The sequence below is a fragment of the Mustela lutreola genome, chromosome 10 (assembly GCF_030435805.1).
Source record: "Mustela lutreola isolate mMusLut2 chromosome 10, mMusLut2.pri, whole genome shotgun sequence".
NCBI classification, from domain to species: domain Eukaryota; kingdom Metazoa; phylum Chordata; class Mammalia; order Carnivora; family Mustelidae; genus Mustela; species Mustela lutreola.
The window spans coordinates 1,455,891-1,482,841 of record NC_081299.1 but is presented as its reverse complement, the minus strand read 5'-3'; the positions used below and the strand labels follow the sequence as shown (position 1 = coordinate 1,482,841).

General features: G+C 63.7%; 1 protein-coding gene across 1 annotated transcript; it reads right to left on the bottom strand.

Annotated features, from left to right (window-relative positions):
* Positions 1 to 339: 339 nt before the first annotated feature.
* LOC131809873 (collagen alpha-1(III) chain-like) lies at positions 340 to 21,944 on the bottom strand. The gene is made up of 9 exons (XM_059137306.1): positions 21,905 to 21,944; positions 21,064 to 21,206; positions 19,315 to 19,576; positions 18,236 to 18,326; positions 17,779 to 18,072; positions 17,366 to 17,514; positions 8,170 to 8,422; positions 7,851 to 8,067; positions 340 to 498 (listed from the first exon to the last, which is right to left on the bottom strand). The coding sequence occupies exons 1-9, from the start codon at positions 21,942 to 21,944 to the stop codon at positions 340 to 342; spliced, it is 1,608 nt and encodes a 535-aa protein (XP_058993289.1).
* Positions 21,945 to 26,951: the final 5,007 nt, after the last annotated feature.

Genomic DNA, 26,951 nt, shown 5'->3' with positions numbered 1-26,951 from the left:
ACCTGCCTCCTGGCCAGCTCTTCACACGCACCTGCCCGCAGCCTGGACGCCTCCTGCCCGGGCCAGCCATGGGGTCCCAGCAGAAATGCTCCTTCACCGGAGGCACCCGGCCCCTCTGGGCCAGGGCCCCCCACAGCCCCCCACCGCTGCCCTGTTGGTTTCCTTCCTCCCGATTAACCACAGGCTGTGCTCGGCCACCCCACAAGGGAGGGTCCCCGGCCGATCAAGCTGGTGCAGGACTAGGCTGGTGCAGGATGGCTTCCAGGAGAGCCGAGGCACAGGTGGGCAGCCTGCGGTTTTCCCCTCCCAGGGCAGCCGCCGGGGCCCTGGGTTCGGCTCTCAACCTTCCTGCAGCCCCTCCCAGACACACCGGGACCCATACAGGCCAATGGCGCGGTGCGACAGACGGGCCGGGAGGGACCCAGGCCCAGAAGGGCCACAACCCAACAGGGCCCCACAGTCGCGGCTCGACGCTCCCGCGATGCGGTCTTTGCGCTCCTGGGGAACAGCGCCCGAAGCGGTAGCGGATCCCTGGAGCCCCGCCGTGATCCCCAAGGGGGCTCGGCCTCGCCCCCTCCCTGTGTCCCAGGCTGGATTTCCCCAAGCTCCAGTCTCCTGAGCAGGCGCGTCGTGGGGCCTGCATACCTGCGGGGCAGCCGCTCCAAGAAAAGAACACGTGTCCCAGAGGAACAGGGGACACACAGTGGCCCACAGCAGAGCAGACGGGACGGAACCCGCGTTCCTGGCCCCAGGGGGAGGTGGGCTGAGGAGTCAGTCCCACGTAGGGACCTTGGGGGGTCGCGGGACTGCGGGCCAATGCAGAAGCCTCCGGGGGCCAGTGGGAGCCGGGAAGGCACAGGGCTGCGGCGGGCACAGGTCACCCTTTGGTTTCCATAAAGTCACTTAAGCGGCAACTGGCCTTGAAATGGATCCCTGATCGGAGTCGCGTTGGGAGCCACGTTGAATCAGCGACGCAGCTGTGGGCCACGGCTCCCCGAGTGGGGTCACCGGGGCCGCAGGCCGCAGGGCCGGCTCCAAATAAAAGAGCCTCTCATCCCTGTTACATTTCTCTAATATTTGAATTTTACCTAAGATTACTTTTTCCCCTCTATTTAATATATTGTTTTAAATAAAAATTCCTAATAAATCTTGAGACAAATATGTCATAGAAGAGCTTAAAAACCATGGTGCAATATCTAACAGTCCATAAAATACTCTCCCCAAACAGCCAGAACTGTGGGGCGTTTGGACCAGAAGCAGTTAACTCCAGGAACGGCATGTTATTAGCTCCTAAAATTAAGAAAGGGCAGTGCTGTTTCACGGCCAGATAATTAAGTACCGTTTTCTCTTTTTTAATTCTATAAAATTAAACTTCCTGTTTTAAAGGTCTGGAGGGGCCTTGGGCAAAGGGTCCGCGGATGAGCCCTGAGGGCAAAGCCAGGCAAACAACAAAGGCCTTATGTGCCCAAACCTTAAAACGCAGGGCTTGGAAAAAACACGCCGCAGTCAGCAAAAAATTGCAGGTCATAAATCAGAGATCCATTTTTTCACATCATTTTAACTAATCCATTAAATCGTGGTGCCCAGGGCTCTATCAGAAACAGAAGCCGTGGCTGCCCCACACCTCCACCTCCCGGTGTCATTCAAACACCCAGAGCCGTGACCCAGGTCGGTTCCAGCCTGTCCAGGGCGGGTGGCCCCCCTGCTCCTCCTGCTCCCTCGGCCACGCTCATCCCCGTGCGGGGGGCCCAGGAGCTGGGCCCTGAGGCTGAGCCCTCGGCCGGGACCACTGGCTCCCAGCTCCGGCGGATTCTTCCGCGCCGCGCCGAGGAAAGAGGGGGCCCCAGGCACCTGAAGGAGGCAGACCCCGTCCGCGGGGTGGGCCCAGGGCGGGCGGGCCGGTGCTGAACGCAGCCAGGGGAGCCGGTAAGGAAGGAGGGAACCGGCTGAGTTCCCAAAGCGTTGCAACCAACACCCACGACGCTGCCGGGGTGGCCGCGCAAACTCACCCAGGCGGGCTCCCCCGGGTCACCGTTTTCTGTTGTTTAATTTTATTTCACTTTGGTTGTCGGGGTCCTGCTGCTTGTGTGTGTAGACGGATTCTTAATGAATTCAAGGCTTTCTGGCAACACAGCCGGCGGGGCCGCCTTATGGCAGACAAGACGAAGAGGCTGCTGGGGGCATTGTCGCTCCCTCCTGCGGTGTCGGCCCTGCTGACAGGGGCGCCCACCGCCAGCCCGACCGCAGGGCCCCCGAGGCGGCTGAGGCCAGCACCATGACTCCTGCCTGCCACCCTGAGGGGCAGCAGACCCGCCTGTGCTTCTCCCTCTCCGCAGAGAACGGGCTCCGAAGTTCCGGGCATGGGCTACAATTCTCCCTGTGCTTCTGGGGGTGACTCCTCTGGGATGACCCGCCTCCTCCACGAGAGCCCCGAATCCCAACCTGGAGCCAGGCTGGGTGGGGCCGAGGGGCTGAAAGTCACCGTGAAGTCCGACGCTGCCGCACCGCAAAGAGGTCTGGGCTGGGGGCTCTTGGGGCCACAGTGGAGCTGGGCTCTGGGGCGTCTCCCACTTCGACGCTAGAGGAGCGCCAGCCAGAGCTCCCAGATGCCCAGAGGAGGCCACCACGCCCGGCCGGCCAGTCCCAGAGGCCCCTCGCCGGCCTTGCCCACGGCTCCCGGGCACCGCAGGCTCCCGCCTCCCAGTGCGTTTGTGGAAATGAGGGAGCACATTTTCATAACAAAATACTAGCTCAGTCTTAGGAGAAAATTAAGAAGTGTTTTGTGGCTATTGAGATTTGAGCCGAGTCATCAGATGGGAGACACCTGTCAGCAAGGACTCTTACCCCAGATGGCCTCAGAGGTGAACCTCGGCTCCTCTGTCCCCGCAGAGCGCCCTTGGTGACGCCCATCCGGCCGGACTGCACCAGGAGGGGGCCCCGGGAAGCCAAGTGCTCCCCCTCACACACATGCACACGCACGTGTTCACTCGCACCCATACCTGCACGCTGACGTCTGTGCACACCGACACAGGCTCACACATGCTCACACATGGGCTGACGTGGGTGCACACGCTCACATACGCTCACACATGCTCAGATGTACAAAACTGACACCCACATCCGTGCTCATGCACACTAACACACACACACTTGTTGTCTTCACGTGGAGACGTGTGTCATCCCGTCCTGCAGACCAAGGGCCACACGGAGCTCTGACTCAGCACCCCCGCGCTCCCAGCCCTCAGCCGCCTGGTGGGTGGGCAGCCCTGCCGACGGCACACTCACACTCTGGCACAACCCTCGGGGCTGCTGCTCAGGCGAGGGGCAGAGGGAACAGCATGGGGTCTGCTCCCCTCCAGGGGCTAATAGAGGATGAACCACCAGAGCAGGAGTCCCCGAGGGACAAAGGACTGCATGGAAACCTGCCGTTTCCATGACACTGGACAGCAAGAAAAGGGCCAGAGAGAGGTGAGCGGGCGGGACCCTGGGTCCTTTGCACTCTGCAGGAGGGACCCCTCTCCCGAAGGAGTGGAGTGATGTGGCAACGGACAAGCCCTGGGGCCTCTGCCCTGGACACCGGTCCCACACTGTGGGCCTCTCCGAAGGGGCCGACCATCAGCCGGAGGGGACACACCCCTGATGGGCGGTTCCCCATAGGCAGGTTTATTAACATGAAACGTCGCATAGATTTTCTTTTCTTTTTTTTTTTTTTTTGCATAGATTTTCTCATAGCAAGCTTCTGTGTATTTCACGGGTCACTTAGTTTTAAAGGCACGTTTGTGGGTGCATCAGACGGCGTGGGAGGTCTGCGGTGTGTCTGTGGCCGCCGGCGCTGGCCGGGAGGGGCTGCGTGGCACCTGCCGCGGGGTGCTGAGGGCTCCGGTGTGTGGGGACCGTGGCCACAGGCCCAGCCACGGCTTGGAGTCAGCGTGGCTGCGCAGAGACGCTGTGTGCCCTGCCCCCCACATCCGTGATCGCATTTTCTCTCCAGACTTGGAACTGTGCCACCAAATCAAACTCAGTGCCTCCCGCCAGTGGTGCCTGGAGGGCCGTGGAAGTGGGTATCCAGAGAGAGGAGGGCCCTCCGGGACTCCGCCCAGGCCCATGAGCCCCTGTTGGCGGCACAGGTCAGCTGCAGACCACTGGGGCTCCCTTATAGGGTCTGGGTCAGCCCATGACCACAGCCCCCTGCAGTGGGTGGTCCCACCGAGGGGCCCTGGGGCTCAACGTCCCCCAGGGATCCCTGCAGGGGCCACCCAGTGCCCGTGGCAGAACCGGTCCCAGACCATAGGGAGGGAGACCAGTCCGGCAAGCAGGCCAGTGCCCTCCAGCACTTTATCTGTCAACAGCCAGCAGACGTTGCCACATCTGTGGGTCGTTTCAAAGACGATCAATCAGGAACCTTCCAGACTGGCGCCCTGCCAAGGCGGAGAGAGAGGCTGAGGACCACAGGAGCCGCGGCGGCCCCATGTCCAAGGTGGCCTGGGAACCGGTGGAGGTGGGGCAAGGGGAGAAATAGATTAGATTTGTCTCCAACGAGAATTTGTGGTCAGCTCGGAGCGGGAAGTCTGTGGTGTAGGAATGTGCCGTTGGTGACGGGCGTGTCTACGTTAAGGTCAGCTGGGTTGGAGGGTCCCTTGGCTGCGAACGCAGCTCAGAGGGGACCCGATCCAGAGGGCCGAGTGAGAGGAGCCGAAGGGGTCAGCAGGTCTGGGCCTTTCTGGTTACGCACGGGGGAAACCGAGGCCAATCAGGAGGTGACACGAATGTGACGGGGCAGCCCCAGGACTGGGACTCACATGTCCCCACCAGGGATCCTGGACAGAGGCCTACCCAGGCATAGGACGCAGACAGACGCCGCCACCCAGCATGACCACGAGGTCGCAGGTCACGGCCACGTGGCTGGGGTGTACCCCTGGGGATGGGACGAGACTGAACAACCCTGCCAGTCTGGCACCACACGCTCTGTGAGGCCCAGTGGCCTGCTGGGACAGTGACACAGAAGCTCCGAGCCCACCCGTCTTCCCAGAGCATCTCTCTCCCTTGCAGTCTTAAATTCTGAAGCCCCCGATGTGTCTGCTTTAAAGGAGCTGAACTTCCATTATCATCACCGCCATGAACCAGCCCCATGTAAGCCCCAAGCACTCTGTGAAGGAAGACCACTGGCTGAGCCCATTTTTTACAGATAAGGAAACTGAGGCAGAGAAACTTGTCAAACACCACACAGTTCAGTCAGCGGCAGGACTCACATCACACCTGGGAGCCCACCTCTCCCCGGGGCTGCTGCTCAGCCTTCTCTGAGAGAAGGGACATGGGGCTACAATCAGAAGAGGGACCAGGAAGAGGAACAAAGAGAAGCAAGAACCCAGGAGTGAGAATTTACCCCCCAGATGTAGGATCAGCAGCCCCACCCCTGGGAGACAAGCAGTTCACACACAAAGGACGAGGGATCAAATGGCATCAAACCTCATGGCACCTGGAGATGAGAGGGCAGACAGGGGAGCAGCCCTTTCTGAATTCTGCAGGGAGGTGGTTGGCACTTGGAGCTGGTGTGCAGGCAAACCCACAATCAAGGGTGTTGGGAGAATACAGATAATTTCAAAAATCAGAAGAGTTTACTTCCACCAACCCTTTCTAGAAAGCTGTGTAAGGATGTGCTCCAGGAAACCAAGGGCATAAACAAACAAACAAACAAAAATTTTTTTAATTAAAGTAAATGAGGTGGGGGGGCACGTGGGTGGCTCAGTCGGTTAAGTCTCTGCCTTCAGCTCAGGTCATGATGCCAGTGTCCTAGGATGGAGCCCCGCATCGGGCTCTCTGCTCAGCAGGGAGCCTGCTTCTTCCTTTCCCTCTGCTGCTCCCCCTGCTTGTGTGCACGCTCTCTCTCTCTCTCTCTCTGTTAAATAAAGAAATAAAATCGTTCATAAATAAATAAATAAATAAGGTGAGCCATCCAGGAAACAAGGAATGCAAAACAGAAGAGAAGCAGAGCCGTTCCCAAGACAGCCGCTGCACGGGGGGCCGAAAGTCAGGAGAGGTTACTCGCTGGGAATCCGGACCGCCCTGCTTTGCATCACTCCCACTGGAATTATGACTAACACTCGCCTTCTCTCCCAAATGTGTCCTTAGTAGGAAAACACCTAATGAGCAGCCAAAACAGTGTGGAGCGGAACAAGGAGGGATCGAACAGGACAGCCCCAAGGAAACTAAGGAAATGAACAGAAGGCAGACGCATTTGGCCCTTTTTAGAGAAATGTTAGCTCTTCAGGATACTGAAGGCTCAATTAGCGACAGCTGCGTGGAAACTGAGGCAAATGAAAACAGGAGGCAGCTGTCAGTGCTGGTGAAATCAGGAGTTGTTTCAGGAAAGAAATGGAATCCTGGTTCTTCCATGGCCTGGCTGCCAACATTACCCACACGTCCGCAAGAAAGCAAACCTGAGAACAGACACGCTAACAAGTGACTGAGCTGACAGGTGAGCATCTAGAGGGTTCAGACTCCCCCTCCAGCAGCGCCGAGTGGAGAGGAACGCTTTAAAACCGGAGAGCTCTCTTCGCAATGAATGCTATAAAGCTGCTGTGAGCTACGAAGACGACGGACACGGAGAAAACTGAAAGAGGCAGAGGAGCTGTTTCTGGGGAGTCGATGGGAAGTGGGGGGTGTTGCCTGTCGTCCGCATTAGCCTCCTACTCTATGCCTGCGTCTCTTCAATAGAACATTTCCCGTGTAAGTCTGAGGCAGCACGAACAGTCCCCGCCCGCCTGGGATCCCACCCTTGGACGCGCAGAGACGTCCCCACGCTCTGCGGCCCACAGAGGCCCCCAGGCGGGAAGCTGAAGAGGTGGAAAACCAAGCCAGGTCGCTGGGAGGTCGGACGGAGCATCTGAACAGCACCCCAGCAGCCGGCCTCGCAGGAACACGGCGGAGGTGAGGCTGCCTCTCCCGGGCCTGTCGTCTGCTGCACTGAGCGGGGCACACGGGCCCATCTCAGACCATAGACCTCCGCCACCTGCCCCGCACCCTGCTTGTCCTGCTGCACCCTCTCCCCCTGGACCAAGGAGCCGTGGTCCGTCGCTGCGCTTGTCCTGCTGTGGATTCCAGCTCTGGAAAAAGGAGGGGTGGTGATGCTCTTCCTGGGACGCCGGAGGCCAGGCCAGCCGGCCAGTCAGGGCCAGCCTCCGTTTAACCCGTTCCTGGAAGCCACTGAGCTCCGCCGGCGACAGGCGACAGCTGCTCTGTGCGTGCAGGTGTGCGCTTCTCCACATCCAGTGGCCGTCCTGGGTTCTGTGGGAACCGACGGGACCGTGGGTCCCTGCCCAGTCTGTAGGGTCCAGCACAGACCCTTCCCCTCCAGTAGCCCAGTGCTCCCTCCAGCCCTGTGTGTGAAGGGGCCACACAGCCACGGCCTGCAATGGGGCCTGGGCTTCCTGAGCGGGGCCCAGGGCCAAGACACAAATGTCAGAGCCCCACACAATCGCAGCCCCGCACCGTCCTCACTTGGGGCAGGGCTTGCGGTGAGGACAGGTCTGTGCGGACCGCAGGTGGCCTCAGAGCTGAGCCTTTGGTCCTGGTGTCCACAAAGACCCTCTAGTAGCTCATGGCGACCAGACCACCAGCTCCCACTCCTGAGATTGCCACTGGTTTCGCACCCTCCTTAGCAATGCGGTTCTCTCCAGGAAAGGCCAGGGCTCTTGCTGACGTGTGTTTGTGTGTGTGTGCACAGGTGCGTGTGTGTGGCTGCGCGTGCCTCCCAATGTGTGCTTGTGCGTGTGCCTGCAGGCCCGCGTGCTCAGCGAGGTGTCAGGAAGCAGTGCGCAGTGAGGGGCAGACAGGACTGGTTCACTCGTCACCTTCTGATCAGGCTCCATCACAGAGCGCTCAAGTCCGTGAGAGCCGACGGTGAGCCGGGAACCCTCCTGCGTCCACGAGCCTCCCTCATAGGGGGTTCCCCCCGGACGTCCTGCCTCTCCCCAGAGGCCAGGGTCCTCCGCCGCCTCCAGAAGCGGGCATCCTGCAGGGTGGGCCACTTCTTCATGCACATCTGATGACAGTGGGGAATTCTGACTTCTTAAACCAAAACAATGGACACACTCAAGCGGAGGAGACACCCCATCGCCAGGCCGCCGTGGTGTGACCGGCACCGGCCAGGAGGACAGCGACGTCACTCACCTGGAAACTCTCGCCTGTGGGTCTTGGCCCTGAGACCTGGGAATCTGACGGGGGCTCTCGGAGGCCCCTCCTCCCTGGCGCCACCTTGTCCTCCGCAAGCCAGGCTCCCCCACGACGGGTGGGCTCGGAGGGGACCCACACTGCAGCCCAGCCCTGGGGGAAGGGCAGCCGCGCGTCTGCCTTGCTCTCCCCATCCCGGCTCGCTGCAGGAACGCTCTGGGCAGGCCCACATGCCAGCACTGCTCGCCGCGGCCTGGCGTTGAAAGATGGCACAAATGATAAGTTAAATGAGAGGAAACGGCTGAGGGCCCCATTCATAACCCAGAGGCCAGGGCGCCGGGCCCAGAAATCTCCCCGGCGAGTGCTACAACGCTCATAAAGGTCCAATTCACACCACGTGCCGAGCCTCCCACCGGCCCGCTCGGGAGGCGCCCCACAGCTGGGGGTGGGCCGCTGAGAGAGGCTGGGGTTGGGGCTGGGGGCTGGGGGCTGGGGCTGGGGCTGGGGGACAGGCTGGGGGACAAGGCTGGGGCCGCATATGGACTTGCCTTCGCCCTAATGCCCCACAGGGGCGCTTCTGTCGTTCTCCCCACGTCCTTATCCAACCAGGAGGTGCATGGTCGCCCCGCGGGACCCCCACCTCTGTCCTGGTCTCCTGGCCTCTCTGGAACCCCGGCCCAGGTGCGCACTGAAGGGCTGATTAAAGCATGTGACGGGGGCAGGCCGCTCCTCAGTGGCACATTTCGGCGAGAATGGCGTCAGGCACACAGGAGATGCCGGCACCGCGCCGGGGCGGGGGGAGCGGAGGGCTCCGTGCCCCTCCCGGACACACTCTGGGCCTCTTTATCGTCTTCCTGGGTCCACGGCCCAGGACACGGCTCTGCTCAGACTCAGAGATCACAGCTGTGCCCCTGCTCTCCCCCACCAGAAAACACAGCTAGGCCGTGGGGTGCGAGACCCTGAGGCCACCAAACGCCGCATGGGTGGCCAGCAGGCCAGACGGGGCTGAGCGCGGGCAGGGCGGGGACAGAGACGGTGAGCCAGACGGCGTGGGCAGAGCGTGGGCCGAGCCCTGCCTGAGCCTCTCGGTCACACCATGTGTGTTTTCCTCTGTCCCTTCTGAACGATAGTGTCGGGGTCGGGGTAGGTCTGTCAGGGCCCCCCTCCCTGCCATGCCCAGGTGACGTCTGGATCCCAGGATGTCCCAGAACCACAGAGGAGAGGGGGCAGGGGACAGCTCTGGCCTCAGGTGGGTGCCTGCGGACGCCTGGGTTCCTGCTTTGAGGTCCACTCACGGGCGACCCCCCGGCCCGTCGGCCAGCTCCCCACTCTGAGCAGTGGCCGAGCCACCCCCACCCCATCGCTTCAGGCTTCTGGCATTCGGGGGATGGCCTCGGGCATGCTCCACCCCACCTCCCTCTGCCCTCTGTCCCGCCTGCCCCACAGCGGGCCGGATGACATGGGGCAGACTGACCAGGGAGGGTCCAGCTCCGTCAGACTCCCTGCACCCACGACTCCTCGACCCCACAAGCACCTCACCAGCCGTGTCCAGGGCAGCAGAGGTGGGTCGGCAGCCCCCACACCATCGGCCCCAACACAGAGGCGAGACCCCCCACCTCGAGCATCCTTGGTTCTCCAGGCTCACCCTGGTCCATCTCCTCGGCTGTGGGCTGCTCACATCCTACCAGCCAGTTCTCAGGCTGAGAACATCCCTGCTCCCTGGGCTGGGCAATCCCATCACCCCAACTGTAGGCACAGTTCCCCCGGATGGGGCCCCCACAAGCCCAAATGTCTGCCGGGCTTGAGCAACCGGGCGGGGCCGTGGGCACCAGCCTTGACGGTGCACTGAGCTCTGAGCTGCACCGGCTGCCGCGTGATATCCCAGGACCACTGGGACCCCGCACCGGGCTGGAGCGTCAACCCCAGGAACTTGTCTCTTTCTGAATCAGGATCTGGAGGCTGGAGTCCGAGACCCAGGTGCCGGCGGGCCTGCTTCCTCCAGAGGCCGCAGCCGCTGGCCCGGGCTGGTGGTCCTCGGCGCCCCTCAGGACAGGCTTCTCCCATGGCCCCAGCTCTGTGTCACCTTCCCGTACTTCCCTGCATGTGCCCGGTGTCCTGCTCTCCCCTTAGGACACCGTGTGGGGTTGAGGGCCTCCCCGATGACCTCGTCCTAACCAACTACATCCCTAAAGACCCTCTTCCCAACAGATGCTGGGGCTCCTCGGGCTCAGAGGGCCGTTGGGGGTGCGGCCTTCTAGGTAGCAGCGAGCCAGACAAGCTGCCGGCCAAGCTCCCCGTCGAAGGGTCTCAGCGCGGAGGCAGCCCCCCACCCCCACGCCGTCACAAGGCTCCTGCCATGAGGATAGCAGGAGAGCTTCTGCGCGCACGGGGCCCTGGCCACTGGGCCCGCCAAGGGTCCACGCCACGGCTCTTCCCGTCAAGGCCAACGTGGGCCCAGCGGCTCCGTGCGATAACGACCCAGTCATCTGGACTTCCCATTTCCCGACCAGGGGCGTTGGGTTACAGTCGCAAACTCAGACTTCAAGAGCAGCCATAAAACAGAGCCGCTGAGCATGGTTCCTGCTTGTTTTCCAACATTAGCAGCTCATCCGATACGTGCTCTAGGGTTCCGGTTTCCCAGCCGTCAGGGGCACGCGGAGCCCCAGCCGGCCGGCCCCCGTGTGATCGCGTGTGCGGCTCCGGCCCCGGAGATCACAGACGCAGATGTGTGCGCGCTCGCGGCTTTCATTATCCGCCGTATTGGGTTTATCCGCCTTTTCTGCCCGAAAATCCTCCCGCATGAAAGATGAAGAGTGGGTTCCCGGCGGGCTTGCCGTGGCTTAACCTCGCGGCGGAGGGTCAAAGGCACAGCAGACCCTGCTGCACACTGGGGCCCATCCGCGGGGACCAGCCCCGGCGCGGCCCAGGACGGAGGTGCTGTGCCCGCTCCGACTCCGCGTCATTCATCGCGTCCCACGGGCCCCGCCTCGGCACCATCGGCAGCTCCTGCAGCGTCCCCGGCCTCGCGTTGCCTGCTGCCCCTCACCCCGGGTTCCCGGCGGGCGCGGACAGGCGTGTGCCACAGCAGAGCCGGCACGGCGGGTCCCCAGTGCTCCCCTCCAGGTCACAGGGCCACCATTCCAAGCCTGGGGACTCGACTCTGCGCCAGGCTCTCCGGGGTGGCAGCGGGGGCTGCTGGAGCCCCTGCGTTTAGGGGCTGAGACGGTGCTGCCCGATGCCGTGGTGCCAGTACATGGACGGACGTTGGTCCAGACCCACTGCCTGCAACGGCGGAGTGGCCGGCACATAACTGGCTCAGGTGACCGAGAGGCATGGGCTGTCCACCTGGGGTGGGGACCGCAGCCCACTGTGCAGGGCATTTCCCACAACATGCAAACCTGCCTGCTCAGCCCCTGTCCGCAGGCTCAGGGCCGGGGTCCACATGCCTGAGTCTCCCGCGCCCGCAGAGCTGTCCTGGGCCACCACCCTGCCCTTGAGGAGCCCACGCCAGGCCCCGCATGCCGCCTCTCAAGGGCACCAGCCCCTCTATCCCGCACTGTCTCTAGAGCACACGACATGTCTGGGGTCCCCTTTGTCCCCAGCCTGGGACGCTGTCCCCAACCACCCTGGCAGGGGCCGCCTCACACCTGCCTGGGCCTCCTTCTCATGGCACAGGTCACCCCTCCTGTTACCTTGCGCCCCAGCCTCAACTCAGCCCTGCCTGAAACACAGCCCCTGCCAGACTTCTCTCGTCCCCCAGTCCCTGCCCTGTGTCCCCAACCCTTGTCCCATGGCCTCAACCCCTGTCTGGGTCCTGGGTTCCTGTCCCGTGTCCCCCAGTCCCTGTCCTAGGATGACACTCACAGCCTCTGGCCACATCAAACATAGTGAGGTCTGGGCCTTCCCTACAGACCAGCAGGGACACACAGAGGACAGGCCTGTGAAGACCAGGAGACATCTCGTGCGTGCCAGAGGGAGACCTCGGGGGCACCAAGCCTGCTAACACCCTGACATTGGGCTCCTGGCCTCCAGAACTTTCAGCCCCGCTTCCCAGTGGACGGTCTTGAATTTTGGTTCAGAAAACCTAGTGCGCCCAGCTCTGGAAAGGAGGCACTGGGAAGCAGGGAGGAGCCGCAGAGGCCAGGCCTGCGTGTGCCGGCGGGAGGAGCGCAGCAGAGCCTGCCGTGCGCCCCGGGCCCTGCATCCACGCAGGGACGTGGAGAGAGGAAGCTGTGCTCGCTGGGGTAGAGGTCTCTAGCCCCACGGGGTTGGCCGTTTTAGAAACCGGGGGCTTGAACGCCGCTAGCCCAGCACACTGTTGATCACAGACGATCCCAGCACCCCACGGCCTGTGTGAGCCCCTGCACGCATTCACGTCGACCCGCTGGCCCGGGGAGGGTTTTCTCCGACACAGAAGGGTTAATGACCAATTTGTTCCTCTTTTCCTCCTGTACATAATCAATATTTCTTTTTGAATATATTTGCCCCCATCAGCAGGTATGATCGCTAAGCACTAGGGATGCTGGGTAAAAACTGTATCCCTTGGGGCGCCTGGGGGGCTCCGTGGGTTAAAGCCTCTGCCTTCAGCTCAGGTCATGATCCCAGGGTCCTGGGATCGAGCCCTACATCGGGCTCTCTGCTCTCGCTCTGCCTGCCGCTCGGCCTTCTTGTGATCTCTCTCTGTCAAATAAATAAATAAAATCTTTCAAAACAAAACAAAAACGCATCCCTGTTCTCTGGGAAGGTGAGTGTGGCAATAAAGACGGCCGTCCCCTGAGAAATGACACGGGGACCAGCCCCAAGAGCCCAGAGCCACTGCTTGCCAGCCCACACCGCAGCCTGCTGACTCCTCGGTCACAGACGTCCCAGAATAAAGTGGCTTCAGCGTCCCCTCTCCAAACAACCCAGAAGGGACCTGCCTGCTCGCCTTCTTGCCTCCTCGCCCGGACAGTCGGGCCTCAGCGGGGCCCTGAGCTTCCGGTCCCTCCCACACCCCCATGCTGGGCATCTCGGGACAATGTCTACCTGCTCTTCTGATCCCAGCCTGCTGGGCACTCCCCACACTGGTCTGGAGTCCCGGAGGGCCGGGCAGCCTGTGCTCAGCATCCCCCGGAGGAAGGCAGGAGCAGGTGTGGCTGCCCCGCCGGCCTGGCCCTACTTCTAGTGAAGGTCTCCCTCCGGCCAGAGCCGAGGGTTGTGTGAGTGACGGACTTCCCAGCCGCACGCTGGCAGCAGGCAGAGGGAGGGACCCACCTCTGCCCCCACAAAAGCCTGCCGTGGACCCTGCAAGGAAGCCGTCAGGCCACACGAGCGTGGGGCATCCCTCCTGCACGGGGACCACCAGCTGCGGGGTCCGTGTCCTGGCCGTCCGGCTCACGGCCGTCGTGGGCTCCTGCGCTCCGCGGCCGCCCCACGCCTGCAGCCAGAGCCCCCCCCACAGCTGTCCTTCGGAAGCCGCATCTGCGAGCCGCATGTGGGCCGCCGATGAGCAGGAGCAGGCCCAGGGGAGGGAAGGCCCGGTGGGCGGCAGTAAAGACCCTCCCCCCTGGACACGTTCACAAGAGAATCCTTATTGGGTATCATAAAAATATCACGCCTGCCCTCCAGAGATTTATAATGTCATAAAATGTAAACTTTAGATCAAAGTTGCATGAATAACAGACGCGTGAGCTTCTGAACCAAGTTAATAGATCGGAGGTTCCTCGGCTGAAACTGTTCCGGCATCGGCCCTTCCCAACCTCCGGGCTGAGACCGGGGAGCGGCTCCCCAGGCTGCGGCTAGGGGTGCAGCCTGGCCTTCGGGAACCCCGGGGGCCACCCGGCCCCCACCCAGCCACGGGGCCATGCTGAGGGGCCCGCGTCTTAATTGCCCCCAAGTCTACGCCGGGCTGGCGGCCCCGGGAGGAGCATCCGGACACGGAGCCAAACTGTGAACCACCTTCGTTGTCCTGCCTTTTGACCTGGAGACTCGCCCTGTGTTTTTCCTAAACTGTAACCAGAGGCCGTCCGGGCCCTCGCTCCCCTTCATCAACCATCCAAAATCCAATCTCCTTAGGGCTGCAGAGCAGCTCATCAGCGCCCAGGGAACCTCCTGTGCGTCCCCAGGGCTGTGTCCACCCAGCGAGAAGGGCAGGGTGCGCACGTGCTCTTGGGCACTCAGGGACGGGACTACAGAACCCACGGCTCTCGCCGTCCACCTACAGCTCCTCCCGGACGCGGGGCGCACACACCCCCTGAGGAACGCCAGTGTCGGCCCGGCGGGCCGCAGGGGTTTCCGGGTCCGAGCCCTCCGTCCCCTCGGGACCTGATCTGCGTCTGGGGGTGGTTGCTGACGGCAGTGAGGGCCGTGGCCAGACTTCGCAGAGCAGAACAGAGTGCACAATTGTGCTTACAGTTTAGACAAGCAACAAACAACTTTTTAGCTTGAGATGCCCAAAATGTCGCACAGGACGCATTGTAACAGATTGAATTATTCCCCCCAAAAAGCTAGCAGGAGATCGAGCCACCAGGACCCCAGAGTGTGACTAACTGGGAAGTAGGGTCCCTACGGGGTCCCCGAGTGAAAGTGAGGTTGTTGGAACGGGCTCTGAGCCCGTCTGACCCGAGTCCTATGAGAAAGGGGAATGGGGCCATGCACAGAGGGACGCCCACGTGAGGACACGGCGCAAGGACCACTGTCCACGGCCAGGGAAAGAGGCCTCCGAGGGAACCAGCCCTGTGCGTGCCGGACCTCGGACCCCAGAGTCCAGGACGGAGAGAACATGGACTGGTGGTTAAGCTGCGCGTCTGTGGGGTCTGTGAGGCCCCCAGCAAACTAACCCGCGTGGTTATGTGACACGGTTCATGGCTCACACTTCACCAGCACGCACAGCCTACCCGTCCCTCTCCCTCACTAGAGAGTAGCATCAAGAGTCACGCTGCAGCTCTGGTGAGAGACCCGCCCCCGGGGCCAGCTCAAGCCTCGGGCCCTTCCTGGGCCACTGCTTGGCTCTGGGGACAGCGGCTCCCACACGGTCTGTCCCTCCGCCGGCCGTGGCCCACCCCAGCCACCTTATCAGGATATGAGGCCGAGCCCAGCACTTTGCCTTGGGCTCTCGGTGATATTCTAGGCTTCCCTGAGCCGGGGAAACAGATGCTGGCTGGCCGTGGGCTCCCGGGCTGGGAGCATCTCGAGTCTGGACAAGAGACACCTGCTCTGAACCACAGCCCAGCCCACAAAGACGCTGCAGCTGCTGTTCTCCCGCACAGCGTGAGGACAGACAGCCGTGTGAGGGGTGCTGGGGAGCCCACAGAGAACTCGGAACAGCACCTCCTCCCCAGCACCCCCACGCGGAGTAGCGCAGGCCCCCGACCTCCACTATGGGGCTCCAGTGAGCCCCCGGCAGTGCAGACAGCTGCGGTTCTGGGAACACACCTCCGGGATCTGCATTTCTGCCCTCACGCTGATCTGCATCTCACGTTTGTTCCGAGGAATAGAAATGCCGCCTGTCTCCCCCCGGGGGTCTGCAAGCCTGGGCCCCCACCCCAACCCAGCCTGAGCAAGAGGGCGGTCCCGAGTCAGGAGGCCTGGCCACGCACCGCATGGATGCAGACGGGCCCCCCGTGCACCCCCAGACTCTGTGTGCAGACACGCAGCCCGGCTCCCGACTCGGCACACAGGCAGCACGTGCATGGCAGCCGCACACACCGGGAAGCCTGTCTCCCAAACCCTGCGGCCGGGGAGGTCACTGCGTCCACACGGGAGTGGACCAGCTACGGGCGCACCTTCCCGCACGTCCGGGCTCAGAGCCCCGGGGAGTGGCGTGGCTGCGTCTTCCACGGGGGCCGCCATGGGTGACCATATTCCCAACGTGCTCGTCTAAAAATACCCGCTTTCCGAGGATTTCGAATCCCTGCCTGAGAACACAAACGCGTTTCCTTAGGGCGGGGACATGAAACCCAGAAACATGTTGGAGTGATCTGGGGGATTCCTCCGCGGGACATTCTCCGGCCCTAGCACGACGGCGTTCCTCTGGAATTTCAAACAGCGGCTGGGCGGACGCAAGCAGGGTCTTTGGTCTCCCAGACCGTGAAGACCGGAGACCATAAACTGTTGTTTCTTAAATGTTTCAAAGCAGAACACTGACACCGACCTTAGCTGTAAAACAATCTGGGAAACGTCGCGGTGTTTAGAGCGTTTATGCGGCGTGGCGAATCGCGGCTGACACCGGGCGCAGGGGCCCTCCGTGCCGCGCCGCCAAGGGTCCCAGCCCTCGCCGGGAAGGCCCGCTGGGCTGTGGGTGCTCCGGGCCCCCAGATGGCGTGTGGCGTCTCCCTGGGAGTCCACGTTCCTAAATCCGGTGGCTGATCCGTGCTGGTTTGGCACAGACGGGGCGGCGGTTACGGAACCGTGGACACCCGTGTCCCGAGGACCGCGCGGTACCTTGTGGCGTGTGGGAATGTGCTCTGCGCCCGCGGGCTCGTCTCTGTCTCCCGTTTGCCACCAACGGAGACGCTTCCCTCACTTCCCGCTCTTGCCTAGACGAGCTGTCATCCTAATACAGTAAGAGAGACCCGCGACTTTCCTCCCCACGGCAAGCACCACCTGTCCCCAGGACGTGCACCTGCCCCCGGGAGGAAGGGGCTGCTCTGAGCCCCGCTTCTGCCTAATTCTTCCCAGCAGAGAAAATGCCCAAAAGACACGCCCGCCCACTGTCTGAGACCCACCCTGGTGAGCGCATCTCGGACATCCAAGAGGCTCCAGCTCCAGGGAAGTGGCTGTGGAAAATCTTAGGACAGACTCTCCTGCCTCAGACCCCAGCCCCTCCCCCGCCCTGGCCGCCAAGAGGGGGCTCGGTCTCCGTTTCCCGCACCCAAGAGAGATGCGTCCAGCCCCCCTTCCTGCAGCCGCATGGGGTCCCCCGGGAGCGGCAGTCGGACGGTGGCACGAAGTCCCTCCCTCAGTGATGGGGGTGTGCGTCTGCCCGGGGGTGGCGGGTCCAGGGCAAGGACACGCAGCTCCTCATGCCTGCCCCGTTAACGGGGAACACGTGGGAGATGTAGTTCCACAGGAGCGGTTCAAAGTGGAGACGACCCAGACTGCCGTTTGCTCCATGTCCAGCCGCTCTTCCAGAGCAAAGAAGCAAATGAACGATCCTGTAAAAGGTACGACCCGCGCGGACGCAGCACGTACAGACGCCCCGGGGAACTTCTCTTACCTGACCCACGCGGGCTCCTGGCTGCAGCGAAGGACCCGGGGCCTCGGACGTCTTGTCCCTCTTCCGCTGAGGTGGGGACAACAGCCACCTTGTTTGCAGGTGTGGCACGAAGCCCAGAGGAGAGAATCGTGGGGCCTGGGGCCGTGTCACTGTGGGAAGGTGGGCCAGGACTCACCTGATGCCGAGGCCCCTCAACTGGGCCAGGGGCTGGTTCCCGCGGTGGGACCTCCTGAGCTCCTTCCAGAGGCTCTGAGGGAACACGTGGCTTTGCCGTCCCCAGGGTCCAGAGGTGCCTGCGCTCCCTGGCTTGTGCCCTCATCCCTCTGACCCCTGCTCCCATGGCCCCACCACCCCTGACCCGCAGCTCCCTCTTCAGGGATGATAACGGGCCCACCTGGGTCCCCAGGACCCACCACGCATCTAGCACAGCCCCATCGGCGGAGTCCCTTCTGCCGTGAAGCTCCGTGCTCACACCGCTGAGTGACGGGTCACTCTCCTCAGACCACGGTCCTCTTGCCACAGGTTCAGGGCCTCTGCCCCTGGGTCCCCTCCATGGGCACCCAGGTGGGGTGGGGTTTGAGCTTCGAACCTTGGAAGGGACACGTTTCCTTCTGGTCGGCTGTGTGTGTTGGGGGATGGTGTCCAGGAACGCTGCCCAGCAGGGACACGCCTCAGCCAGGCATGGTGGACACGTGCGGTGTGAGGGGCTGGGGCAGGGGTCACAGGGAAGGTCAGTCCTGAGTGGTGCTGGCCCCTGGGTAGGGGGTGCGAAGGCTCCCCACATGCACACCTTTGGGTCCCCGTGGCCCCCACCACCCTCGTCCAGCTGCTGAGCCGCCGGCAGATAGAGGAGAGAAAAGGAGCCGGTACCTGAGGACAGTGCTGAGCCCCGGGAGCCTCACATTCGGCCACCGCCGACGAGGGGCCTGACTGGAGTCCTCCAAGCCCGGCTCACGGGGGCCTGCGGCAGAGAGGACAATATGGGACCAACTCTGTCATTCCCCCCACGGACGGTCCCGTCGTCCCCCGTGTTCAGGTGAGCCCAGCGCCCCAGCCCTGGACCGCGTGCTGCTGACCGCTGCCGGCGGTCCCACTCAGCACCGCGTTCCAGAGACTCAGCGGCGGCCCTGATCGCCAGCCACCGCAGGGACACGGGACGCCATGGCCCTCGGACCCCAGAGCCAGGACCGGCGACGCACCTCAGAGAAGCCTCGGCCGGGCAGCCATCCCGGGGGTTGGGCAAGGCGTGGGGGGATGAGGGGGACTCCCCGGGAGACCACAGCCAACACCCCCACAGCCCCGTGACCAGGCTGGAGACGGGACCTGAGGGGAAGTCGATGGTGTTCCGGGGAGCCCCCGGGGGTCCGGCTCCCCACAGACGCGGGGGCGGCGCCCATCAGGACGACAGAGCGGCTCGGGTCTGTCCCTCTGGAGGCACAGCTGCACGCATGCCGCACCCCTGCCCGGAGAACCCCGACCGGCGCCCCCGCGGGCGCACACCTGCTCCGCGGCAGACGGCCGGCTCCCTGCCCCAGCCCGGGCCTCCATCCGGAGGATGGCTCTGGGTCGGGCCAGGGTCTCCGGCGCCGTCCCGGACTCTGCGTCTGTTCTCTCTGCACACCCTCCGCGCCGCGGTCAGCCGCCGCCCAGGACGGCCTGTCACTGGGGCCCCCGCCAGCCGCGCCGCGTTCCTGTGTCCGTCCCCGCACGGCCTGGGACGACTCAGCCTGACCCGCTATTCCTCGTCCGGCGGTCACACGTCGCCGGTTTCCCAGGTTCGTTTCCTGACTCCGACCCTCCTGCCCGGAGCCTCGTGGGCCACAGGCTCGGGTCCGCAGACATCAGAGAGGCCGACCCCAGAGGTCAGAGGCGGGGGGGGGGGGGGGGGGGGGGGGGACCCGGGCCTGGGGTCCCGCCCAGCACCACCCGCTGCAGTGGCGGCCACTCACCACCAGGGGGCTCCGGGCATGAGGCTTCCTGGGCGCGGGATCCAGCCGGGTGCGGGGCTGGGCGCAGAGCTGGCTCTTCTCCCGCGTTTGCCCCCGGGCCGGCAGCTGGGAGGTCCGCTCCACTCTCCCGGAGGCCCAGGAGCAGGGCTGTGCAGGGGCGTCCCCGGGCCGCCTCCTGCCCTGTTCCTGTCTTCCACCTGACCTCTCTTCCTAGGGGGTCTCCGCTGTTGCTGCCCCCAGGAACGCAGGGACGGCGGCACGCCTACGGGCGTCCTGCAGAACTGTCCCTCGGAGCCTCCGTCTCTCAGGACACAGCTCTGCTCCCCTCACCCCTGCCTGGATGCCACACTAGCCTGCTCCCGGCTCAGCTCAGCAGAAAAACCCGTTGTCCTCCACTCTCCAGGCCGTGTTGGGGCCCAGGGGGCGGGGGTCCAGCTGCCTTGCGGCCACCTCCCCCTTGTCACCTTGGAGAGACCTCACCTTGCCCACAGTGAGCTCGAAAGCATGGCCTCCAGGGACCTACAAAAAAATGTCCTGGAACTCTGGACCGACAGGAGGGGGACCAGGGACAGGGACACAGGAGTCTTCACGTGTTGGGGTCTCTGGCTGCAGCTCTGGCAGGGAAGACACAAGGGGAGGGCTGTGGTCCTATGGGGGTGGGGTCTCCGAGGCTGTGCCCAGGGCATCCACGGCCAGGAGGCGGGTGCGCGGGGCCGATGGGAGGGGAGCCTGGAGCCCCGGACGAGGCTGTGGGTGTGGGGGGCTCTGCCCAGGCAGCCATGTGGCTGGTCCCCCCTGGCCGAGGAATGAGCAGAGCCGGGGACAGAGATGGGCATCATGGGCTCCGAAGCATCCAGCTGGCAGGAGACCAGGGCACCACACTTGCAGCTGCGCCCCCCACCCTAGCCGAGACCCCTGCAGGAGCCGTAGTCGTGAAGCCTGGCGTGGTCCTGAAGCAGGGGTGGCCAGAGAGGAGGGACCTAGGGGTCCGGAGCCAGGCGTCCCCCACTTCCCGGCTGTGTGAACCTAGGCAGGTTGCCTAACATCTCTGTGCCCACTTCCCAAGTGGGGCAGCTGTGGCGCGGGGATGAGTTAGCTAATGTGCACACAGGTGCCGTGAGAGGGACAGACCGTCCTGCTCTGAGCAGGGCCCACTGGGGAACACCCACCCTGCCCGGCGGGTCCAGCTTGAAGGGGGCTTGGCTGGGAAGGGCTCGCCAGGAGGAGTATGTGGTTGGGGTCAAGTAGGGGCAGCTAGGAGGGGAGGCTGGGCGGGACGACCCCCAGGTGTGGGTCCAGAGAGGGGCAGCCCCTAGGAGGGCGGACACAGCCTGGAGGCAGAGCTGAGGCCAGCGGGGTGGGCGTGGCAGGTGCTCAGCGTGGGGGAGGGGAAGGGGCACCGCTCTGCCTCCCAGGCCCCCTGGAAAGTCCCGGCCGCAGCGGCTCCCACTGAGCAGGCTGCCACATGGCTTTGCTGCGGGTTCCCCCTCCCAACCTCTGATATCCAGGGGCCCACTTTTCTATTTTAATGCATGTTTTTATGGAAATATTTATGGTGCACATGTAGCACGTAAAACACCATTGTAAAGCCATTCTGCCACGATGCTGCTGAAAGAAATGATGTTGTTAGTGTTAGAATTTCACGGGCTTCTATCCGGCCGTAATGAGAACGGGCCGCGGCCGCCGTCCCAGAAGCCTTCCGTCTGTCTGCACGCAGAGCCGCGGAGGAGCGGCAGACTCGTGGCCCACCAGCGAGGACGGGGGCCTCCGCAGACGCCCCTCCTGACCCCCGGGCACTTGTGAAAGGAAGCCACACCTCAGCACCTCAGCTTCCCCACGGGTGACCTGGCCCCTGCCGGCTCGTGGGCTCTCCGCACCGAGCTCCGGGGGTACTAGGAACAAACGCGATACGCTCCGGCCTGTGGGGCGCTCCCCCTCTAGCTGGCCGGTGTGCTTACGGCTCTGGAACCTTCTTCCCCCGGGAGCCCAGAGGCCAGCTCTGTCCCAGGGACCTCCGGGACCGTCCTCTCTCAAAGACTCAAGAGCACACAGTCCCTCGGGCTTGACCTTCCCGATACCTGAAAGGGGAGTTTAAAATTTAATGTACCGACGCCAGAAAGCCCTCGGCAGCCGGGGGGCCGTCCGGCCGCCTCTCTGTCCCGGGGGGGAGAGGCGATGAATAATTGACCGGTGACTCTGAGCGCTCCCAGGTGGGTGAGCAGAAGGAATTATCATTAAAGCACTAGTGGGTTTCCGAGATTGCGGGGTAATGGAGCAGAGCGGATTGCCAGGTAACTGGGCCCTGCTGAGCCCGGGCACAGACCTGGGCCCGGCCGGCTCTCCGTCCTGGCTCTGCCCTCCTGCCCGGTCTCACGGGGCCACTTCCTGTTCTGCGGGACGGGCACGTGCCAGGGAATCACAGAAGCCCGAAACGCCGGCGTCCACAGGGAAGCTGCTTATCGGGCAACGAGATTCTCACTCTCCTCAGGGCCCCCAAACACACCACTTCCTTCTTAAACCTTTAGGAACTTCTGCAGAGGACCTGACAAAGCACACGTGGGTTCCGTCTGCCCGCCCGCTCTCCCTTTACCCAAGGACGTGGCCGCTGGCGTGCTGGGGCGTGGGGCCATGGCCACGGGATGAGGAAAGGGCAGGTGGCTGGCGCGGGGACCCAGCGGGCCAAGCCCTCCCAGAAGGGCTTCCAGCCCGGCCCGCGGTCCCTCCCGGCACCCACGCCTGTCCTGGGCGCCACGAAGAGCAGGTGTGGAGAGGAGCCACCACGGTCCCCGTGCTCTGAAGTGCTCGCAGCCGGTGGCAGGGCCCTCACGTCCCACCCGCTGAACGTGGCCGACGCACTCCAGGGCCCAACAGCGTTTTGAGAACTGGGTCCCGAGTGTCCTCAGATTCGGAGCTGCGGAACGCCCGGTGTCCGAGGGACGGCGAATGCCAGTTGATTCCAGAGGCTCTGCAGCTGATGAGGGCAGGGAGGTGGAGGCCCGGGCATCCCCAGCAGAACCCCACGGAGGGCGTCAGCCCAGGCACAGGCAGAGGGACCCGGCCCAGAAAAGGTCCTGGGAAGCTCCACGGTGCACCAGAGCTGTGGGTCCTCAGCCCAGGTACCTGGGACCGGGGCCTCATGTGGGGATAGAGTCTTTGGGACGGTGGCATCCGAGCACGAGGTGGGCCTTCATCCAGCCGCCGGGGTCCTGGAGGAGGAGGAGACACGGGAAGCAGACAGCTGTGTGACCACAGAGCAGAGGTCGGGGGTCACCTGGACACCCTGGGAGCCGGCAGAGGCGGGAGGGGCCTCCCTGAGTCCCCGGAGGGACTGGCACCGGGGTTTCGGACTTCCGGCCTGCAGACCAAGAGGGGCCCACTTCGGCTGTAGGAGGCCCCTGGTTGGTGGGACTTTGTCCTTTTGTCCCTGTTTTGGCGTCCCGGGAACGATGTGGCCTCGGGGCCCAGCGGCCACCCAACCAGGGGTGAGGTCTTCACGGAACGAGGGACGTCCCAAGAGAGGCAGGATGGGCACGTGTCCGGGGCAGCGGCCCAGCAGACCGTGCACAGGGGACACGGAGACCGGGGTTCAGGGAGCGGCCGGCGGGCACAGCACGGACGCCGGGGCCAGTGCGTGCCAGGAGGCCCGTCCCCAGAGCCGCGCCCGCCGTCCGCACCGAAGATGCTGCGCTCTGCGTTCCCGCCTCAGCCCACCGTCCTTCACTTACGTGTTTGGGGAGTTAAATAAGTGTTTCCCTCCACTCCCAGCAAATGCGTCTTCCAGAGTTTTGCATGTTTTAAATATTCACGCATGTAAACGAGTGGGAATGCGTAGTTTATTTATTATTTAAGGCACTTTTTCTCCGATAAAACAGAAACCCCACACTTGAAGGCGAGTTTTACATTTTATTTCCATTATGGCCACTCGTTAAAGTTTAAAGGCAGCTTTGTCCCGGTACCTGGGGTCTGATATTTCCGTCTGTCAGGGAACACGGCTGCGCTTGTCGACCCGTCAGGGAGAAGAAAGAGCACACAGGAAGGGAAATGCCAGCCTGTCAGTTGAGACGGGCCTGCGGGGGCGGCGCGGCCCTCGGGTCAGGACCCGCCGTGGGGCCAGGCCCCCGACCCCCCCATTCTGGGGCAGCCAGAGCAGAGCCAGGGGGTGGCCGGGGAGGCCGCCCACATCCTGGGTGGCTCTGAACTGGGGCGGGTGGGGGGAGCTCACGGAGGGCCCCAGGCAGCTGTCCCCCAGCCGTGAGTGGCCCCTGGCCTTGGCCCCACACCCGGGCACCTGAGCACAAGTCCCAATGAGGCCGTGTGTAAGTGACCCAGCAGGAGCGAGCACGCCCCTAGCGGCAGTGCGATACAGACACACGCGGGTGTGGCTCTCCCTGCGCCTGCATTCACACACACGTGTGCACCGGCACACACACCCATGCACACACACGGCTGGCCCCGGGCAGCGTCTTCCCGCTGTGCGACTGTGGCACCTGGCGCCCGGAGAGCCCCATGCCCACACTCTGTCGGACGCTGGAGGGGCTGGATGGGCCCTGGGTCCCAGGTGAGGACTTCACGAGTGTGCGTGTGTGCACATGTGGTCACGTGTGTATCTTTGGCCTGTGCAAGCACACATCTCCATGTTGTGTGTTTAAGTGCACGTGTGCATGGACACGTCCATGTGTGTGTGCACTCTCACATCTGAGTGTGTGCTTGCACACGTGCGGGCACGTGAATCTGCGGGCACCAGCCTCCGAGCCACTGCCCCTTAGGCCCCGGGGCTATGACTGAGCGGGAGGGCATCCCAGGTTGCCAGCAGCGCTGAGCCAGTGGTGGGGCCCGGCTGGCCCACAGGACCTCTCAGGCCAGAGGGCTCGGGTCATTTGAATATGACGCACACGATGTCGAGATTGCCTTGGGGGCGTGGGGTCAGAACTCCTTAGGAGGCCAGAGCAAAATCAGGTTTTTCTTTAAGAAGAACAAACCGGTACTCGGAGCCCGACTCCCGCCCGCGCCCCCACCCCGAGTGGCCGGAACATCGCCTTCGTCGCTCACGTGCTCCTGAGCATTGCCGAACTCCGCACCAGGCCTGGGCCCAGAGACCGAGCTGTCCGAGGAGCCAGCGTGACCGTGAGTGCTGCCGGCATCCGTGACCCTCGTCGTCGCCTGAAGAAAGAGCTGGGGTGCCCCTTCCAGCGCTTCCGGAACCGCGACCCTGGCGGCGGAGGCATCCCAGGACAGACCCGGCACTTGCCACCCCCCCGTGCGTGCAGCTGCCCTCTCGGGAGCTTGGGGACCAGAAAGTAATCGAGGACGACGGCGCGTTCTGTTTCTGCCACACGGTCCCCACCTACCCCGCTGGCTCCAGGCTGCCCCAGGCCCTCATGTGGTCTGGCGTGGCTGCAGGCCCTCCTGGAAAGGCTGCTCACCTGGGACCTGCCACGGCCACACCCAGGACGCCACAGGCCCCACAGCACCCCCCCCCAGTACCGACAGCAGCAGTGCCTTGCTGTCCCGAGGGGCCGGGCCGGCCCCGGGGCCTTCATGGAGGAGTGGGGTGCTGCGCCTGAGCCTTGGTCTTTCTGCTCCCAGCAGAGCTCTCTGGAGGGTCGTGCCAGCGGGCTGCTCTCTGCCCGGCCGTGGGCAGGGCAGGAGGGGGCCAGGTCTCATCGGGAATCACTGCCCGTGGCCCAGCCTCTCCATCCGGCTCAGAGCCAGGCCCAGGTCCTCCCCTGGAATGAATCTCAGGCCAGATCAAGGGCGTGGCCGCATCCCACTGCCCAGTCCGGCCACTCCAGGGACCACTCAGGGGCTCAGCAGAAGTGGGCGTCCGTGGACAAGAGCAGGACAGGAGGCTTTGCTGACCCAGGAGGACAGTTTCCTGGGCAGGGGTCCAGAAGGAGATCATCCTGGGGGCAGAAGGAGGCCCACAGTCCCTCAGGAGCAGCTGGGCCGGACTCCAGGGGTCACCCCCACCGTGGACCACATCTGCCCTCTGCCCCTCAGACCTGGGCTCTGGCAGCCCCTGCTCCCTGCCTTGGTGTGGACAGCAGCAATGGCACCTGCATCCTTTGGCTTCTGGAGGATTCCATCCAGTGGGAGCCCTTGAAGGTGACAGGAGGGCCCAGGAGAGTTGTACCTCCCCCAGCTGGAGGTACCCCTCGTCCGGGTCAACTGATGGCTCAGGCACACCCTGTAGCCCCACCCTCAGGGCAGGGCCAGCCAGGTCGTATTAATCATCGTATTAAATCCTGTTCCTGGGAACCCTGCAGCCACGTCCGTCCTGCAGCCCCGTCCGTCCTGCAGCCTGGCTTGAGGAGGGTGGTGGGGTCCCAGGAGCTGGGGAGTCAGGGGTCCCCAAGAGCTGGCTCTGGAGCCAGAGAACCAGGGGTCAGGCAGCCCGGCGCTTCTCACCCCGGCAAGCCTGGAGAAGCTGCCCTGCCCTGGGGTCCTCCAAGTGGATCCCGACTACCGCGCACCCCATTCCCACTGGTGGCGGAGAATGAGCCTGGAGCCGCTCTGAAAACAGGCTGCTGAGAGCCGCTGACACAGGACGTCGGAGACAGAAGTCGGTGTCCATGCAGGGGTGACCGGCGACGCCTGCCCACCCTCCAGGATCTCAGAGGAGGAGGAGGTCAGAAAGGCTATCACCGGGTCCCTTGTCACTGGGCCTCAGCACACAGTCACCAGCGCAAGCCATGTGACCCGAGCAAGGCCCGCCGTGGGGGAAGAGGTCACATCTCCAGGGGTGGGGCCCATGGGGGTCCAGCAAGACGTGGCACCGCCATAAGCCAGGAAGCGAGCCGTGTGGGCATTCTGGGGGTTGCACAGCAAGGTTTGGGTCTGATAGTGCGGCACGCCTGCCCAGGGGAGACCCAGGGCCTGGGCGGGCAGAGGCGGCAGAGCTGGGCACGAAGCCTGGGCTTCTGCAGGAGTCTGGGCCGCCCCAGCGTCAGGACAGCAAGCACAGTCCCTGGCAGGGAGCCGCCCCAGAGAAACTTCATCCTGGAGCAGCGACCCAAGTGGCTCTTGCGAGAGAACACGCCGCTGCATTTCATTTGTGACGTCTGCCTGGGCCACAAGAAGGCACGGGCACGTTCTGAGCTCCACCTCCTGGTCTCTCCTGCCCTGGCTGAGAAGTCCTGCGTGGGACGGTTTGCTGGGAGGTCACTTTTGCTGGGTCCTCTCCCTGCGGGGCCGTGAGCGCAGCGGGGACCCTGACCTGGTCGGAGACATCAGCTCCCTGGTCTGCCGCACGAATGGGGGAAACTTCCTGTCCGTGGTATGTGGGGCGGCAGCAGAGCACCCCAGCAGCCCCGTCCCCCTTCCCCGTTGGCTCGGCCAGTGGAGGTCCAGCCAGTGCTGGGGGTGCAGGCAGAGTGACCTGGGGAACAAGGGGTCGGATACCCCCCGGCTCTCGGCCCTGAGAAACTGGACAAGCTGGGGCAGGAGGAGCAGAGCTGTGAGGACGCCCCTGCCCACGCTGGTCTTCCCGTGCAGGCGGAAGGCGGAGCTCTCCCCCAGGAAGACCAGGGAGGGTCCAAGCACGGACTCGGGGCTGTTCCAGCGCGAAGGACAGAGGCGTGCCGCCCAGAGACACAGGTGCGCCTCCTGTCTGCCTGCAGCCTGGGCCAGAGGCCGGC

Excerpts from the sequence above, each read along its gene's own strand:
- LOC131809873 (XM_059137306.1), bottom strand. The coding sequence starts at position 21,944 with ATGGCCCCACGCCCCAGCACGCCAGCGGCCACGTCCTTGG. Across the intron at positions 19,577-21,063 it reads GGAGGCCCCCGTCCTCGCTG|GCGTGCCGCCGTCCCTGCGT; the intron begins GTGGGCCACGAG and ends GGACGCCCGTAG. Across the intron at positions 18,073-18,235 it reads GGGCTCAGCACTGTCCTCAG|CCCCTCACACCGCACGTGTC; the intron begins GTACCGGCTCCT and ends CCCCTGCCCCAG.